General features: G+C 47.3%; 1 protein-coding gene across 2 annotated transcripts in view; it reads right to left on the bottom strand.

Moving 5' to 3' along the window:
- Nucleotides 1-16,292, bottom strand: part of LOC144756188 (uncharacterized) — a 163,408-nt gene that overhangs the window by 43,577 nt on the left and 103,539 nt on the right. Inside the window, exon 2 of one of the 2 annotated variants that reach the window (XM_078645787.1) lies at nucleotides 6,636-9,404. The exons of the other annotated variant lie outside the window; for it this stretch is intronic. Coding sequence (XP_078501913.1) covers nucleotides 6,636-9,404 — 2,769 coding nt within the window. The remainder of the gene's footprint in view (nucleotides 1-6,635; nucleotides 9,405-16,292) is intronic. 2 annotated transcript variants of the gene reach the window in all.

Here is a 16,292-nt window from a genome sequence, read left to right as displayed (position 1 = left end):
TTGCATGTAGCCAGGTTCTGAACTGGGATGGTGCAGTGAGCTAAAAAACGGTGATGGATCAAGCCCTGATCTTTTGACTGGGTAGGAGTGTTCTGCTTAATTCAGATACTCTGTCCATCACCACCCCCTTTTGAATCGTTTTGGCCACCACAAGTGTGGAAGGGTATGCTCAGATGTGAGTCCCTTGCTCACTGCACCATCAGGATTCAAGCAAGCCGGGCCGAAGATGGCTGTAATGCCAGAAACCGGTCCCCGGAAGCTTGTTTCCTTTCCAGTAAAGAATTGGCTTGGTAGTTTGGTCTGCCCTGTTCCCATGATGCACTGGGCCAGGGTCAGACTAATTTGCATGTAGCCAGGTTCTGAACTGGGATGGTGCAGTGAGCTAAAAAACGGTGATGGATCAAGCCCTGATCTTTTGACTGGGTAGGAGTGTTCTGCTTAATTCAGATACTCTGTCCATCACCACCCCCTTTTGAATCATCTACTTATACGGCTTGGGCACATGCTTTAATAATTTTTTCTTACAGGTGAGCCTTTTGACATACAGGGCACCATAAAGTGGGAGCGGGAAACGTAGATTACGAGCCTTAAGACTGTACCGTGTAGAGATTTAAACCATGAGAGACATTGGTTGTTCAATTTAAGGAGGTTAAACTTAAAACAGAGTTGGGTTATCCTTTGAAGGGGTAGCGGACTTATAAGAGATTCCGGGCGGAAATGCATTAGTCTAATAGTGATATTCCGGAAGGAAGGCCGTCATAATTTGGGTTGTGGAAACTACCGGTCGGGGTTCTGGTTTGAGCCTAATAAGGGGTTTCAGCACGCTTAGTACTATAGACACGTATTTAGACATTTGTTCACTTGGCCCCATGTTTATGTTTTATTTCATATATCCCTTTGGGCTACGTGCCACTTCGATCAAGACACAAGTGCAAATCTCAAGCTACACAGTACCCAATGATACCCTTACCGGGTTGGAATTATCACCGGTCAAGCGGTAAGTGGGCAAATAAAGATGACTTTTCTTTTTAGCATTGAATAGCCAATCATACTACGGGCCACAGTCTCATTATGACATCATTTCATTGTCATTATTTCAGATAGGACAGAAGGAAGGTATGTGCTAGCATGCCCCCTTTTTTAAAGCACTCACCAACACATGAAACACAGGTGCAGGGTCTTTCCTTGATTTCTCTCCCACAACGTGACAAGCTCGTGAACTTAGTGGCCTTCCATCACCTTTTTGGCACAATATTTCGGCACGCAAATACGGTTTACCCATGTGCATGAATGACACTCAGTGATTTATGTTTTTCATTTCTGTAAACGTGTAGAAAACGACGTTGAATATATTAAATTATATTTGTTACATTAAAGAGTTCGCCGTCACCGCGTAGGATATTTCACAGCCACCTTTCCCATGCATGTGCATGCAATAGACACGAGTGAAGTATGCAGCAGCACTACGTTTAGAGTGTTTTGTATGTTTAGATAACAACAAACACAATGGGAAGTATAATTCCTCTTATTAGAGACTCTGATGGTCCTCATGTTCTTCAAGCCTTTCTTTGGGGCAGATGTTTTCGCCTAAAGATTTGAAATTACTAAAAATATGCATTATTTTGGATAGCATCATTCCACCATGTATAGAGGGATGATGCACTGAACATTTTGGACAAAATATTTAGTACTGTATGTATTTTGTTTTAATTCCAGCCCTGAAGAGTCAGAGCGATTTATACTCTGACGAAACACGTGTCTGCTGGCGCGTTGTAGCTCGAGCAATAAAGACAAAATTGCTCATACAAGAAGAAGTGGACAATAACTATTGTTGTACTGACCTGACCAACAACTGTATTAACCAGTGTTTAAATTGAATTGTGTGTGCATAGGAATTTGTTTTCAAAGTATAGATGTTCTGTTGTAATATCTCTAAAGGGGTTGGGAGGGTCTCGCCTTTCCTGTGGCACTACTACCTGAAACTGAGGCAATAATCAGAAAACTTAGCGGAGCGTAAATATTCCCTGTGAATAAAAATCCTTCACCTTTGTAACTAACAAACTAAAGCAAGACATGGTGGTTGCAAGGTGGCCAGATTGATGTATTCACACCTAAACCCATTAGCGCCACTTCACAGTGTATGCCAGTGAAGCGCTACTTTTGTTTTCTCATCTCTCAACATTGCTTACCCTGGGTGGGAAAGTGCACTATTTCTAGAGGTACTGAAATACCTGCTTGATGGGTGAATTGGAAAATAAAATAAGTACAGTGGCTTTGTGTTCATAAACGTGGTCTTTTTAAACCATACTGCTTATGTTTTGTAAAGATATAAGCAATGGGCATTGAAACGGGTCCCTTCTACGCCCTGTAGTCATGGCCTTAACTTTTCAGGCAAAAGCACTCACTAATTTCTGAATGAGTGTAAAAAGAAAAAGGTAACCATGTTGTTTCCTGCTTACATTTCAAATGCTTTACTTAATCTTGTATTCCCTATGAGTGTTTGCTTTTTCTAGAATGTTGTAAAAAAAAATTTTTAGGCAGAATATTGCTCTTGGCTAGTGCGTGATTTCAATTGAGTCACATCCAGGTGTTATAGCGGGTCAGTGCAGTGAAAGTTTCTCTGTGGGGCAGTATGGTGTTTAGTGGGGGAGACAAGGGGGCACTATGGTCAGAGCTGTTGAATTTGGAACTGGAGAACCAGGTTCAGCCTTCATGACCAGTCCACCAGACAACTCTCCTGAGGGAGCACATTCGCATGCAAGACCTTAGAAGGCCCCACAAGACCTTAAAAGCACTGATGTCTTAGCACAAGCAGGTGGACCCTAACAGTGGCAAGTGTGGGTTAGCCTAGAAGACCTGTCCGCCACAATTCATTCTGAAGTTCATCTTCAGTCTTGCAGGCAGTCCTAGGAAGCAGCACACCATAGAGTGACAGTGACTCTGTCACTGAGGTCACAGGACCCTTGAGTAGGGCGGCTCTAGGGCAGTGCAACCGCACCAGGCGCTGAACAACCGCGGTCCATGAAGGTAACAGCAGGGGGGCAGAGGGGCCGGGTAAGGGGCGATTTCGAGGGATGATGCAGAGGGAAAATTAAATAAATAATTAATTTTCCCTCTGCATTGTCCCTCAAAATCCCCCTTTACCCTGCCCCACCACTCTTACCTGCGCCGACCGCGGCTGGCGCGGACTTCAGGTGGGGGTGTCGTGTTTACAAGTATAATATGGTTTTAAAAGCACCTGCTGCCTCCTTCCTGGCCTCCAACAATTTTCGGCAACAATAAAAATGTCATGATAAATCCAGTGATTCATGTTCTTAGTAGAGACAGCAGGTTTTTAATGGACGTTTTGACTCATGGAAAGAGGGTTAATCTGCCTGCTGCTAAGAACATGTACCATACAGATCACAAAGGGCACATAAGGTAAATAGTATAACTGCAACAAATGAAACTGGTCCTAGGATGCTTGTTTTCAGTTCGGGGAGGACTGTTCCCATTGGGCACAGGGTCAAGACTGATTTGCATATGGCTGGGTTCAAACTGGAATGGCATGGTGAGCAAAACAACAATTGATTTAGGCCCAGATCTCTGTACTGGGGTGAATGCAGGACATATGTCTGCATTCTGTTTATCAATTGTTATTTTTGCATAATGTAAATAGGTCAGTGGGTGCCTGATTTTGCCAGAGAGGCCCTATTGTTACTTGCAGTTAATAAGTTAAAATCCTAACATAGAACAGTGAGCTATTAAACTGTCATGTAAGAGCTGCATGCAAACTGCAAGGTATAAATTAGAGTGTTATGGGTTTTTTCCCCAGTCTTTGATTATCCTAATATTACAAAAAAGTGTTCATTTGGGTAGAAATCAATTCTGATTATTAAAGAGAACCACCAACCATGGTATTAAGTTTTAAATTCGGAGTTTGTGTTTCTCCAGACTAATCACTATTAAGCTATGCTCTTTACCAGTATGGTTGTCATGTGACTCCAACACCTTGTAGTCCTTTTTCTTATGTAAAATTTCCTATACAGTAATTTACACACGTATGATTGATTGTCTCTGTGTAATATGTGTGATGTAAAGCGCTCCGACACCCAACACGGGTATAAGTGGTGCTGTAAATTTTCTGATACTTTATTATTTTGACATTTTTACACATGCTAATAGCCTCTGCAAAGATTTTGACTCATTAGTACCAGTGGAACATACAACTGCAGCAGTGAGAAAGGTGACCAATCAATATTTTCATGGGGCCCTCCACTTCACAGCAGCACAAGTCACATTTCATGTTTGAACTGCTCTTGTGGAAAAGGGAAGAGTAGTTCTGATGACAGAAACTCCATGGCTGGGAGAAAAAAAGGCTTGCGATTCCACTTTTAAGGATATTTGGGACATTCTATGATTGGAAATGTATCCCACTTTGTGAATGTATTTTAATGTCAATAACTAATATTAAACCTTAAATAAACATGTATATCCATTGGTTAAATTACATAAATTAATAAGCTGTAACCGGTTAGTGAAATGGGAAACAAATACTAAAAATTGGGCTATTTTGCTCTTTCTGCCACACCTGACTCCGCCCACTGACCCAATCATCTTGTTATTCCCGCCCTCTGATTCTCCGCCCACAGTTCCCCTACTTTTTTTCCCCCACTTCGACCACCGGGTGGTGGGCACTGAGCGGCACTCTATGGGGGCGTCGCGACCGGGCCAGAGAAATGAATTAAAAGCAAAAGGGAGCAAAAGGGGCCTAAAGGGGCAAGGGGCAGCAGGGCTAGGCCCCAGCTCGGTTCTGCAGCGTAGTTGTTTTGTTTGTTGTGAGCAGGGGCGGAGCGAGGTGGTGGCTGGCCTCAGGCTCTAGACCAGGCAGGCTCTGATTGATGACTCGGGGAGCTGCTATCTCAGAACCCGATCCTCCATGTAACTTAGCCAACCATGACCCGTCACCACCCCTCAGAGGTTTAAACATGCTACATGCATCAACCTGGAATCCAGGAGGACCTCGAGGGCATGTGGTGAGCAGGGGGCAGGAGGAGGCGGGGAGCCTTCGCTACATTTCGGCTAAAGCATCACTCGGGCCTTTTCCAGAACTCATTAGAGAATACATACAAAGAAAAACGAATTGGCAAAACGTACATTGCCTCACTCAGGGGAAACCTAACTGGTCTTCTGTTACTTTTTAAATTTTTTTATTATTATTATTATTATGGCCCTTTTTTCCTCAATGAACTGAGAAATTCAGACACTTCCCTTTTCAAAAATTATTCAGTGAGTGCACCCGTATGGAAGAGCAACTCACCCAAATCTTGCAGTTGCACCAGACTGCTACAAAGATCAGTCATTCTGTATAAAAAGCAAACAAAAAATGTCTCTGCCCACAGACAGCATTGCTGCAAATGTGTTAGCAAATGTTTAAAATACATACAGTGGATGCTCTCTGTCCCATATTGCTGCATTCACCTCAGAAGTGCAGTCACTGGCGTATCACAGTTATTACACCCTGGCAGTGACGTGCTGCACCAAGAAAGGAAATCAGTCCTCTTTAGAAGTGTTACTTCCTGTCGCACTAAAGAGTAGCAGCTCTTTGCAAAAGTGTTGGTACTATAAGGGTTGAAGTACACATTGTCTTGTACACTTTTTACTATGAACCTTTGCACAATTGTTTGAAGTTAAGTGTGTTTTTAAATGACTTTATTCTATTTTATATGAAGAATAAATTGGCTATATTTAAATTCATGTTTCGTGCTCGACCTTTCATTTTTTAGTGTTCTTTCTAGGAATGTCTGATTTATGACTGGGTATCCTGGTGCTCCATAAGGTAATCATTTACTATGCTTTAAAAGTTAATACAATCTAATACGTAATGAAAAATGTGTTGAAAAATGCTTTGTTTTGGCCTGTCTGTTTAAAAAATTTCTTGTTGGGACAATCCCCCAAACTCCCCCTAGTAGTGGTTCTTCACTGCACTTGCTCGCTACGTACCACTTTTACTTTGTTCTCTCTTATTCACTACTTGTGTCTATTTTTGGTGCTCTCTGAAAGAAGGTCTATGGGTACATATGACTTAGCGGGTAACCTGGGGCTCCTTAAGGTCATCATCTACTATTGAATGTGCTTTGAAAGTTGATACAATTGAATATGTAATGAAAAATGCGCTGTAAGATTCACCATTTTGGTCCCAGTCCAGCCCTGAGGTTAAAGGTGTAAGGGTGCAGATTGCGATAAAAAAACGGGATTAAGGATTAAAGTCATGAAGTGAGATTAGGGTCAGGGAAAAAAAATAGGGGTTAAAGATCAGGGCATTGGGAGTGTTAGGGCTCTGGTAAAGGTAACAGCTTGAGGGAAGGAACCAGAGAAATGTATCACAAAAACCGCAAGAGTTATGCGTTAGAAATCCGGATTCATTCGTGAAGTGAATCCAGAGTTAAAAGCAAATTCCAATTGGCCTTAATATACTCCGTGTATTGGAAAGTATGGCGGACTTCATGTAATGTAAGTTAAGAACACATCAAAACTCAGCTGTAATTCATTTCAGGCACCGCATCAGTTCGGACGAAATGACACAATTTGTAATGAAAGCAGGACTGTTTTAACTTGTTAAAAATGTGCCACAAGGCTTGGGATATCAGTCTCACCTGCTGCCACAGGGGCGGATGTTGTGATGGGTAATCCTGTTGCATTAGTAAGACGAATGGGTGCCAAGGTAGTTTCATTCTGTATTGGTTCTGACGTTTTTGTGCTTATTGTTGTGTTACCTGTTGTGGATTTTTCTGTTGTGATCTGTGTTGTAGGGACTGATGACGTGTTATTCTCTGTGGTGTTTGGTGATGTACCTCCTTCAGTGCTTAGTGTGGCAGTCTCTCCTACAGTGCTGAGTGTAGTAATCCCTACTAAGGAGGTTTGGGCGGTAGTCCCTACTTCAGTGCTTGGTGGGGTAGTCTCTGCTACAGTGCTTTGTGTGGTAGTCCCTGCTACACTGGTTCGGGCGGTAGTCTCTACTTCAATGCTTGGTGCAGTAGTCTCTGCTACAGTGCTTTGTGTGGTAGTCCCTGCTACACTGGTTTGGGCTGTAGTCCCTACTTCAGAGCTTGGTGGGGTAGTCTCTGCTACAGTGCTTTGTGTGGTAGTCCCTGCTACACTGGTTTGGGCGGTAGTCCCTACTTCTGTGCTTGGTGGGTTAGTCTCTGCTACAGTGCTTTGTGTGGTAGTCCCTGCTATGGTGGTTCGGGCGGTAGTCCCTACTTCAGTGCTTGGTGGGGAAGTCTCTGCTACAGTGCTGTGTGTGGTAGTCCCTGCTACACTGGTTTGGGTGGTAGTCCTTACTTCAATGCTTGATGCGGTAGTCTCTGCTACAGTGCTTTGTGTGGTAGTCCCTGCTACACTGGTTTGGGCGGTAGTCCCTACTTCAGTGCTTGGTGGGGTAGTCTCTGCTACAGTGCTTTGTGTGGTAGTCCCTGCTACACTGGTTTGGGCGGTAGCCCCTATTTCAGTGCTTGGTGGGTTAGTCTCTGCTACAGTGCTTTGTGGGTTAGTCTCTGCTACAGTGCTTTGTGTGGTAGTCCCTAGAATGGTGGTTCGGGCTGTAGTCCCTACTTCAATGCTTGGTGCGATAGTCTCTGCTACAGTGCTTTGTGTGGTAGTCCCTGCTACACTGGTTTGGGCAGCAGTCCCTACTTCAGTGCCTGGTGGGGTAGTCTCTGCTACACTGGTTTGGGCGGTAGTCTCTACTTCAGTGCTTGGTGGGTTAGTCTCTGCTACAGTGCTTTGTGTGGTAGTCCCTACAATGGTGGTTCGGGCTGTAGTCCCTACTTCAATGCTTGGTGGGGGAGTCTCTGCTACAGTGTTTTGTTTGGTAGTCTCTGCCACGGTGGTTCGGGCGGTTGTCCCTACTTCAGTGCTTGGTGGGGGAGTCTCTGCTACAGTGCTTTGTGTGGTAGTCCCTGCTACCGTGGTTCGGGCGGTAGTCCCTACTTCAATGCTTGATGCGGTAGTCTCTGCTACAGTGTTTTGTGGGGTAGTCCATGCTACACTGGTTTGGGCAGTAGTCCCTACTTCAGTGCCTGGTGAGGTAGTCTCTGCTACAGTGCTTTGTGTGGTAGTCCCTGCTACAGTGGTTAGGAAGGTTGATCTTACTTCAATGCTTGGTGCGGTAGTCTCTGCTACAGTGATTGGTGTAGTAATCCTTGCTACGGTGGTTAGGAAGGTAGAACCTACTTCACTGCTTGGTTGGGTAGTCTCTGCTACAGTGCTTTGTGTGGTAGTCCCTGCTACACTGGTTTGGGCAGTAGTCCCTACTTCAGAGCTTGGTGGGGTAGTCTCTGCTACAGTGCTTTGTGTGGTAGTCCCTGCTACACTGGTTTGGGCGGTAGTCCCTACTTCAGTGCTTGGTGGGTTAGTCTCTGCTACAGTGCTTTGTGTGGTAGTCCCTGCTATGGTGGTTCGGGCGGTTGTCCTTACTTCAGTGCTTGGTGGGGAAGTCTCTGCTACAGTGCTTTGTGTGCCTGTCCCTGCTACGGTGGTTCGGGCGGTAGTCCCTACTTCAATGCTTGATGCGGTAGTCTCTGCTACAGTGTTTTGTGGGGTAGTCCATGCTACACTGGTTTGGGCAGTAGTCCCTACTTCAGTGCCTGGTGGGGTAGTCTCTGCTACACTGGTTTGGGTGGTAGTCCCTACTTCAGTGCTTGGTGGGTTAGTCTCTGCTACAGTGCTTTGTGTGGTAATCCTTGCTACGGTGATTAGGAAGGTAGAACCTACTTCACTGCTTGGTTGGGTAGTCTCTGCTACAGTGCTTTGTATGGTACTCCCTGCTACGGTGGTTCGGGCGGTAGTCCCGCCTACGGTGATTAGTGTGGTAGTCTCTGCTACAGTGCTTTGTGTGGTAGTCCCTGCAATGGTGGTTCGGGCTGTAGTCCCTACTTCAATGCTTGGTGCGGTAGTCTCTGCTACAGTGTTTTGTTTGGTAGTCCCTGCTACGGTGGTTCGGGCAATTTTCCCCACTTCAATACTTGGTGGGGTAGTCTCTGCTACAGTGCTTTGTGAGGTAGTCCCTGCTATGGTGGTTAGTTTGGTAGTCCCTGCTTCAGCTCTTAGGGAGGTAGTCCCTACTCTGGTGCTTAGTGCGGTGGTCCCAACTATGGTGGTTAAGGAGGGAGTACCTTCTCTGGTGCTGTGTATGGTCGTCCCAGCTATGGTGCTTAGTGTAACATTCTCTGCTGTGGTAGCTACTGTCAAGGTCTCTGCTTTGGTTTTTGTGGTTGTTCTTTCTGTATTTATGGCTGTTGTCGCTGCTGTGGCACCATCAGTCTTCCACGCAGGTGATGTCCTGCTTGCTACCACAGTGGTTGCGAGTGAAGTCACGGAGGGTACATCGGTGGCGTTCTGCGATACTACCATGGACACTAAACCTGTGAGGTATAAAAAAATAGGAATTCTTCTCAGAATATTTCTGGCATCATTTTGCACAATTAATGCTTTTATACAAATATGTATTTCAACCGGAAGAAGAAAAGCACAACTTATACATTGTGATGGAGAGTAGCTGTTTGGGTCCTTCTCAGGGCATAGCTGTCATGAACACCGCAGTGTCTGTGGCCTTGGAGGAAAGGAATCTGAGGGGCCGGCCACTATGGTTATCTTCTACAACTCAACCACAGAGCACTGGCCCAGTTTCACATGCCACACGAGGAGTTTAGAAGATTCATTCATAGAGAGAGGCCTTGAGGGGGGGAAACGGGATATCAAACATTTTCAGGATTATTTCTAAAAGAACAAGTGTTTCAACATTCACAAAGCCTGTGTAAAGTCAGCTCTACACCCATAGAGTTAAAACAATCATTTCTTCAAGTTGTTTTATTTGCCTTGAAGGCATCTCACACGATCCATGGATCTTTCTCTGGTCATAGTGATATACGAGTTTTATCTAACCCCCACTCGGATGAGGCCTATCTTGGCTATCCATAGATGGTTCAAGGACCACAAAGAAGCTGGCAGGTGGCAGCTACAAGCGACTGCCATAAGTGTTCAAATAATTCTTGATAAAGTCTTTAATTAAACACGTAGCACAGGATCCACATAAAGCCAAAAACGTCAGGTTTATAACCAATATCCCTTTCTTACAAAGGTGCAGCCACAAGCTGTAGAACCAACTTGGTAAAAATCACATCTGGTAAAGTGCCAATCTGGGTTGAAACCCAGCAGAAGAGCTGAAGCAGAACCAGTGCCAAGTTATTGGATACAATGGATCCGGCTTTTATTGATACTGCTGCATTTACCTACAGTCTTTGACACCCTGAGCATCCTTCTGTTGCGAAGAGGGGGGGGAGAAGGGGGTCAAGGATTCAGAGTCAGCTGGTATGGGGTATTTCCCTCTCGGGCTCCGATGCCCAGGTAAAGATGGAGGAAGGCATCGATCGCTCTAGCCATAAGTCTACATCCTCTCCCTTCATTGCACCAAATCAGTGTTTGACCCCTTCGCTGCGGGCGTTTTCACCTGCTGTGTGGGGGGAATGGGGGCCGTGCGCAGCGCCGCCTTGCTTGTGATGAGCTCGGCTCGTCATGAGGCACAGTGGAGCTGTGCTGATGATGAGGATCTCGTCACGGCCACACCCGTTTTGGAACGTTCTGTACAGCGGGGAAATTATCCCCGCGTGTGAACGTTCCAACAGCCATGACGAGCTCAGCTCGTCATGAGCACAGCTTAACCGTGCCTCATGATGAGCTAAGCTCGTCATGAGCATGGAAAGTGTTAAGGTCTTCTCTCCTACAAGACTGCTTCCCCTACTAGAAGCAAAGCATGATGTGTGACAAACAAGGATGGTCTGCAGAAGTTTGTAAAAGCACTATAATTCTGGTCAGAGCTTTTTCAAACAAGCATTTGCAATGCAAAAGGTCTCGCATTTACGTGAGTTTGAGCTATTGACATTGTAAATGACAATGCCTTTTATTTTTGTTTCCGTTTCTAAAACATAAATAAAAGGCATTGTTATTTACAATGCCGATAGCTTAAACTCATGTAAATGTGAGACCTATTGCATTGCAAATGATTGCTATCAAGAACAGGGGTGTTCATCTCTCAGGCATGCATTATATACTGTAATGGAACACTGACCCACTCTAAAACAACAAGGATTGGGCCTCCAGCACCAGCCAAATACCGCCCTTCCCAATCCCACCCTGATATTACATAATGGCTACAAAGCCCAGGGAAGAGGGCCCCCTCCCCATGGCCTTGAACAAGTGATGATGCAATTCCCAAAACAATGCTGTTCTAGAGACAAAGCTTAAGGTTAACAAAAGCCAGTTGGTCTTGCTGCTCCCTCCTCCCCTCACCTGTGTCCGGCTGGTCCTGGAAACAAAGGGCCTTTAGTCGCCTGGACGAAAAATGCACAGAGAGCGCCTAGAATGGCCGGCACTTAACAGGCGCTGCCTCGACCCTGACACTGTGAGCCAACATAATTGCTGGCCCAGCTGCTGTGCTGTCCCCCATTCTGTATGTACCTTCCCGCCACCCCTGCACCTCCAGGAATGTCACCACGCCCTGACCAGCAAGGTCAAGATGTAATGTACTCTGGTGGGACAGGGGGCCCTGCAGGAATAGGTGGGCTAATTGTGAAAGTGTGGCCTTTCACAGTTACTTTGGTTTTTAGGAGGTGCACAACACTTATAGTTTAGGGGTAACAGTTTATTTTGAAGATTTGAATGCAAATTGTAAACAGTTTAAGGTGCTCCACAGGTAACGTATCCCACCCTTACGTTGATTATTGTCCTTTAAGTTAGTGCACACGTGTCATGTGTGTGCATCCCTGGTTTGGGCACACGGAGGTTCTCAATCGAAGACTCCAGTTTGTGTTTTCAATTGATATTTTGAATTTATTTAACATCACAGGTAAAACATCATAGTTTAATTTTAGTTTCATCTTTATATTCAACATTTTTGTAGCCGAGCTCCAATGCATTTCAAGGTAGCGGAGCGCTTTATTACAGGAGCGCGTTGCGTTGCGTGTTGACCGCTTTTAAAACTGCATTTTGTGCATTTTGTGTTGTAAATTAGTGCTGCGCCTAGATTGTTGGGCTTTTTAAAATCTCCTCTTACCTGCACTGTAATCTGTGTCCCCCACTGCCGCTTGGCGGGCTTGGTTCCGGGGGTGGGCGCCATAGTTGAGAGGGGCAGGGCAGCTTCACCACGCCAGCGCTTGACTGCGCATGTGTGAGCGAGGGGACGCCTACTAAAGGCGAGTCCCTGACTTCTTTCAGCAGACAAGGTAGCGGAGCGCTTTATTACAGGAGCGCGTTGCGTGTTGACCGCTTTTAAAACTTCATTTTGTGCATTTTGTGTTGTAAATTAGTGCTGCGCCTAGATTGTTGGGCTTTTTAAAATCTCCTCTTACCTGCACTGTAATCTGTGTCCCCCACTGCCGCTTGGCGGGCTTGGTTCCTGGGGTGGGCGCCATAGTTGAGAGGGGCAGGGCAGCTTCACCACGCCAGCGCTTGACTGCGCATGTGTGAGCGAGGGGACGCCTACTAAATGCTCCTCCCTTCCGTAGCGGGATCGCGGAGCGGGCGCGTCCTCGCGTGGCCGGAGTCGTGCCAGAGTCCTGCCCGTCTGCGCCCGTCCGCGACAGGACGTGGCTGGACTCTGGCCCTCCTCCTGGCCGTACTCCTGGCCATCATGCGGTGCTACACCAGAGACAGTCTGGTCGCCATCAACCGGTCCTGGGCGACCTGTACTGCTCCTCGGGTGGACCCCCTATGTGGGCCGTTCTCGTGTGGCTGCGGATGTTTTACCTTGTCTGCCCCCGTAAGTAGGAACTGCAAGGAGACCACCCGTGCGCCCACCAGCCTACAACCGTATGTTAGCTTATGGAATCTTAATGTCAGGTCGCTCGTTAGGCACCATCTAGACATTCGCGATCTGCTAGATGAGGAGTTGCCTGACCTATTCTGTGTGACGGAGACCTGGCTGCAGGATGCCGATACGGCCGTTGTCAATCTGGCCTTCCCGCCGGAATACTCGGTATTCACTTTAAATCGAGCTTCTAGAGGCGGAGGAATAGCTCTCGCTGTTAAATCTCGCTATTCTTGTATGTGGCAGGGTCAAAAAATCCCGGGTTGCGAAAGTGCAATGTTCAAGGTAGCTATTACACCTAACTTCACCCTGTCGGGGCTATTGATTTATCGGCCACCGGGGAGTGAAGTAGCCTTTAGAGCGCCGCTACCTGACGCCATTAGTGAACTGGCTACAGGGTGCTCCAATTTCTCCATCATTGGAGATTTAAACTTGCACTTTGACTACTTAACTAGCCCCTCGGTGTCCAGTTTTGTGGCAGATCTTGAGGCGCTCCAGCTGACTCAGCTGGTGGCACAGCCCACCCACTCAGGGGGTCATACCCTTGATCCGTTTTTTACTAATCTTATGGAAGCCTGCATTACCAGCTACACACCTCTGGCATGGACTGATCATTACCTGATACAGATCCAGTGCCCTTCTCTGGCTATTCAATCTAAGCCAGTGGTGTGTTCGATTCCAAGACGACGCTGGAACAAACTTAAGCTGGATGACTTTTTCCACCTCCTATCGGCTGACCCATTTGTCATCACGGGGTCGCCTGATCAGGTTTATGACAGGTTTTGTAATTGGGTATCTAGGGCGTTGGACACTCTTATTCCCTTGGTCAGCTGCAAAACTGGGACCGGTAAAGCCAGCCCCTGGTATGACGACTCACTGCGTGCTCTGAAGGTCTCCTGTAGGCGCGCAGAGCGGGCATGGCGTAAAGCCTACAACAGCACGAAGAAAGTGCTCTACCAGTCTACTGTCAAAGTGTATCATCGGGCGGTATGTAGAACTCGTGCCGCATTTTATGCTGCACAATTCAGGACTAGTTCGAACCCATCTAAGGCTATTTTTAAGGTACTACAAGACCTTACTGCCAAAAAGGTAACAACAACGCACCAGAGCTCCGTCGAGCACTGTGAAAAATTGGCAGAGTTCTTCTTGGAAAAGGAGAATGCTATCTATCGGGCCTTTCCTTTGGCCACTCCCCCGGCTAATCCATCTGTTAAGCCTTTACCATCTATGGGACTGCATTCCTTTCCTATTGTAACATCTGATAGCCTAGACACATTGGCCCGTAAAGTGAAGTCTGGCTCCCCAGAGGATCCACTCTGCCCAGATGTGTTCAAGGACCTAGCGGTACATGATATCTCGCCGCTATGTTCTTTGATTAATTCGTCATTAACATCGGGCGAGGTCCCACTGAAGTGGAAGCGAGCCATGGTTCGGCCTATCCTTAAGAAACCCAGCCTGGACGGTAGCAAGCCGGAGAGCTACCGGCCGATTTCACTCCTGCCGTGGCCGGCTAAGGTCATGGAGGCACACGTAAACGCTGTCCTCTCGGCACATCTCCGCCATGCAGATATCCTCGACGCGACGCAGAATGGGTTTAGGGCTGGTCATAGCACGGAGACGGCTCTGCTTTATATGGTGGAGCACCTTCGCTCCGTGCTTGACGCGGGACAAACGGCAGCGCTTGTGCTATTAGATCTGAGCGCTGCCTTTGACACCGTCTCGCACCCGATCCTTCTGCTGCGCCTAGAGGAGGCTGGTGTGACCGGCATCGCTCTCCAGTGGTTCCGGTCGTTTTTAGCCAACCGGGCCTTTAGCGTGACCGTCCCACCTTACCAGTCCAAACTCCATCCGTTGAACCTGGGGGTTCCCCAAGGCTCCTCGCTGAGTCCTACGTTGTTCAATCTATACGTAAGGCCGCTAGCTGAGGTTGTCAGGCAATGGGGTATGACGATGGTGTCATATGCCGATGACACCCAGCTAGCGGTTACGATCAGCGGGGACGCCGAAGTCGATGCCCCCAGGTTTCAACAAGGACTGCGGGCGGTCGCCAGCTGGATGACGTCCAACTGTCTCCAGCTGAACGCTAGCAAGACCGAGGTCATGGTTTTTGGCAGGCAGCCGGAGCTTTGGGGAGAGAGATGGTGGCCGGGGGATTTGGGTCCTGCTCCTATCCCAGTCGCCGAGCTTAAGAACCTCGGGGTCTGGCTGGACCCTTCCCTTACGTTTGTGTGTCATACCAAACGCACGGCGGCCTGCTGCTTTGGCATCCTGCGCGGGCACCGTCCAGTGCTTAAATTCTTCGATGCCCCTACCAGGCAACTCATGATCCAAGCCACAGTTATCTCGAGGCTGGATTACGCGAGTTCCTTACTGGTTGGTCTGAACCAGGCGGAGATTGGGCGCTTACAATGGATTCAGAATGCCGCTGCAAGAGCGGTGGTAGGCCTCCCAAGATTCTGTCCTACCTCCAATACCCTGCGGTCATTGCATTGGCTACCGGTGGCCCAGCGGATCCAGTTTAAGGTCCTCTGTGTCGCCTACAAAATTCTGAAGGGGTCCCCAGCAACGATCCTTATGGCCCTTCTCGCCCATTACATCCCAGCTCGACTCTTAAGATCTGCAGACTTAGAACTAGCTGTCGTTCCGCGCTTTAAGCGGAGTCGAGCTGGAGGACGCTCGTTTCGAGTGCGTGCGGCGGTCCTGTGGAACTCCCTGCCCCCGGCGATTCGCGCTATGAGGGATTTGCTTTCCTTTCGCCGCGCGGTGAAAACCTTTTTATTCCCTTAGTTTGTCTACACTGTTTTGCTTATTGTTTAGTTGTGTTGTGCAGCTGCCTTGTCGGGCGCCAGGACGCTCCTTCGCTGGAGCATCTGTGCGCCAAATAAAAACGCATAACATAACATAACATTTCGGGATGTCATGCCCTTTCTCAAGGAGCATAATCTGATATGTCAGACTGTTCCACAGCGTGTGTGAAGTAGTTTTGGTTGTGAAGAATAATCTTTCGTGCCCGGTTCGGTTGGCTTCAGATCCGCCGAGCTCGGCTACAAAAATGTTGAATATAAAGATGAAACTAAAATTAAACTATGATGTTTTACCTGTGATGTCAAATATCAATTGAAAACACAAACTGGAGTCTTTGATTGAGAACCTCTGTGTGCCCAAACCAGGGATGCACACACATGACACGTGTGCACTAACTTAAAGGCCTTTCACAGTTACACAGGGCCCCCTGTTTTTTGGCAGAGCGCGTGGCACTGGGCAACTGCCCACACTGCCCATGCCTGCGCCGGTCCTGCTTCCCTGGTGTAACATTTTACAGACAATGAAAGTAACAAAAAGGACCTCGGGTACATCCCAAATACAGATCAGCAAGAAGTAGGTGTTACATCTGAGGTGGAGCCCATTGTGGACTGTTAACAGGACACCCTTGGTTTTGATCAGTTCA

Source organism: Lissotriton helveticus, chromosome 5_1, assembly GCF_964261635.1.
Source record: "Lissotriton helveticus chromosome 5_1, aLisHel1.1, whole genome shotgun sequence".
Lineage (NCBI taxonomy): Eukaryota > Metazoa > Chordata > Amphibia > Caudata > Salamandridae > Lissotriton > Lissotriton helveticus.
The sequence above is the reverse complement of the archived record's forward strand: the minus strand, read 5'-3'. Positions and strand labels throughout refer to the sequence as shown.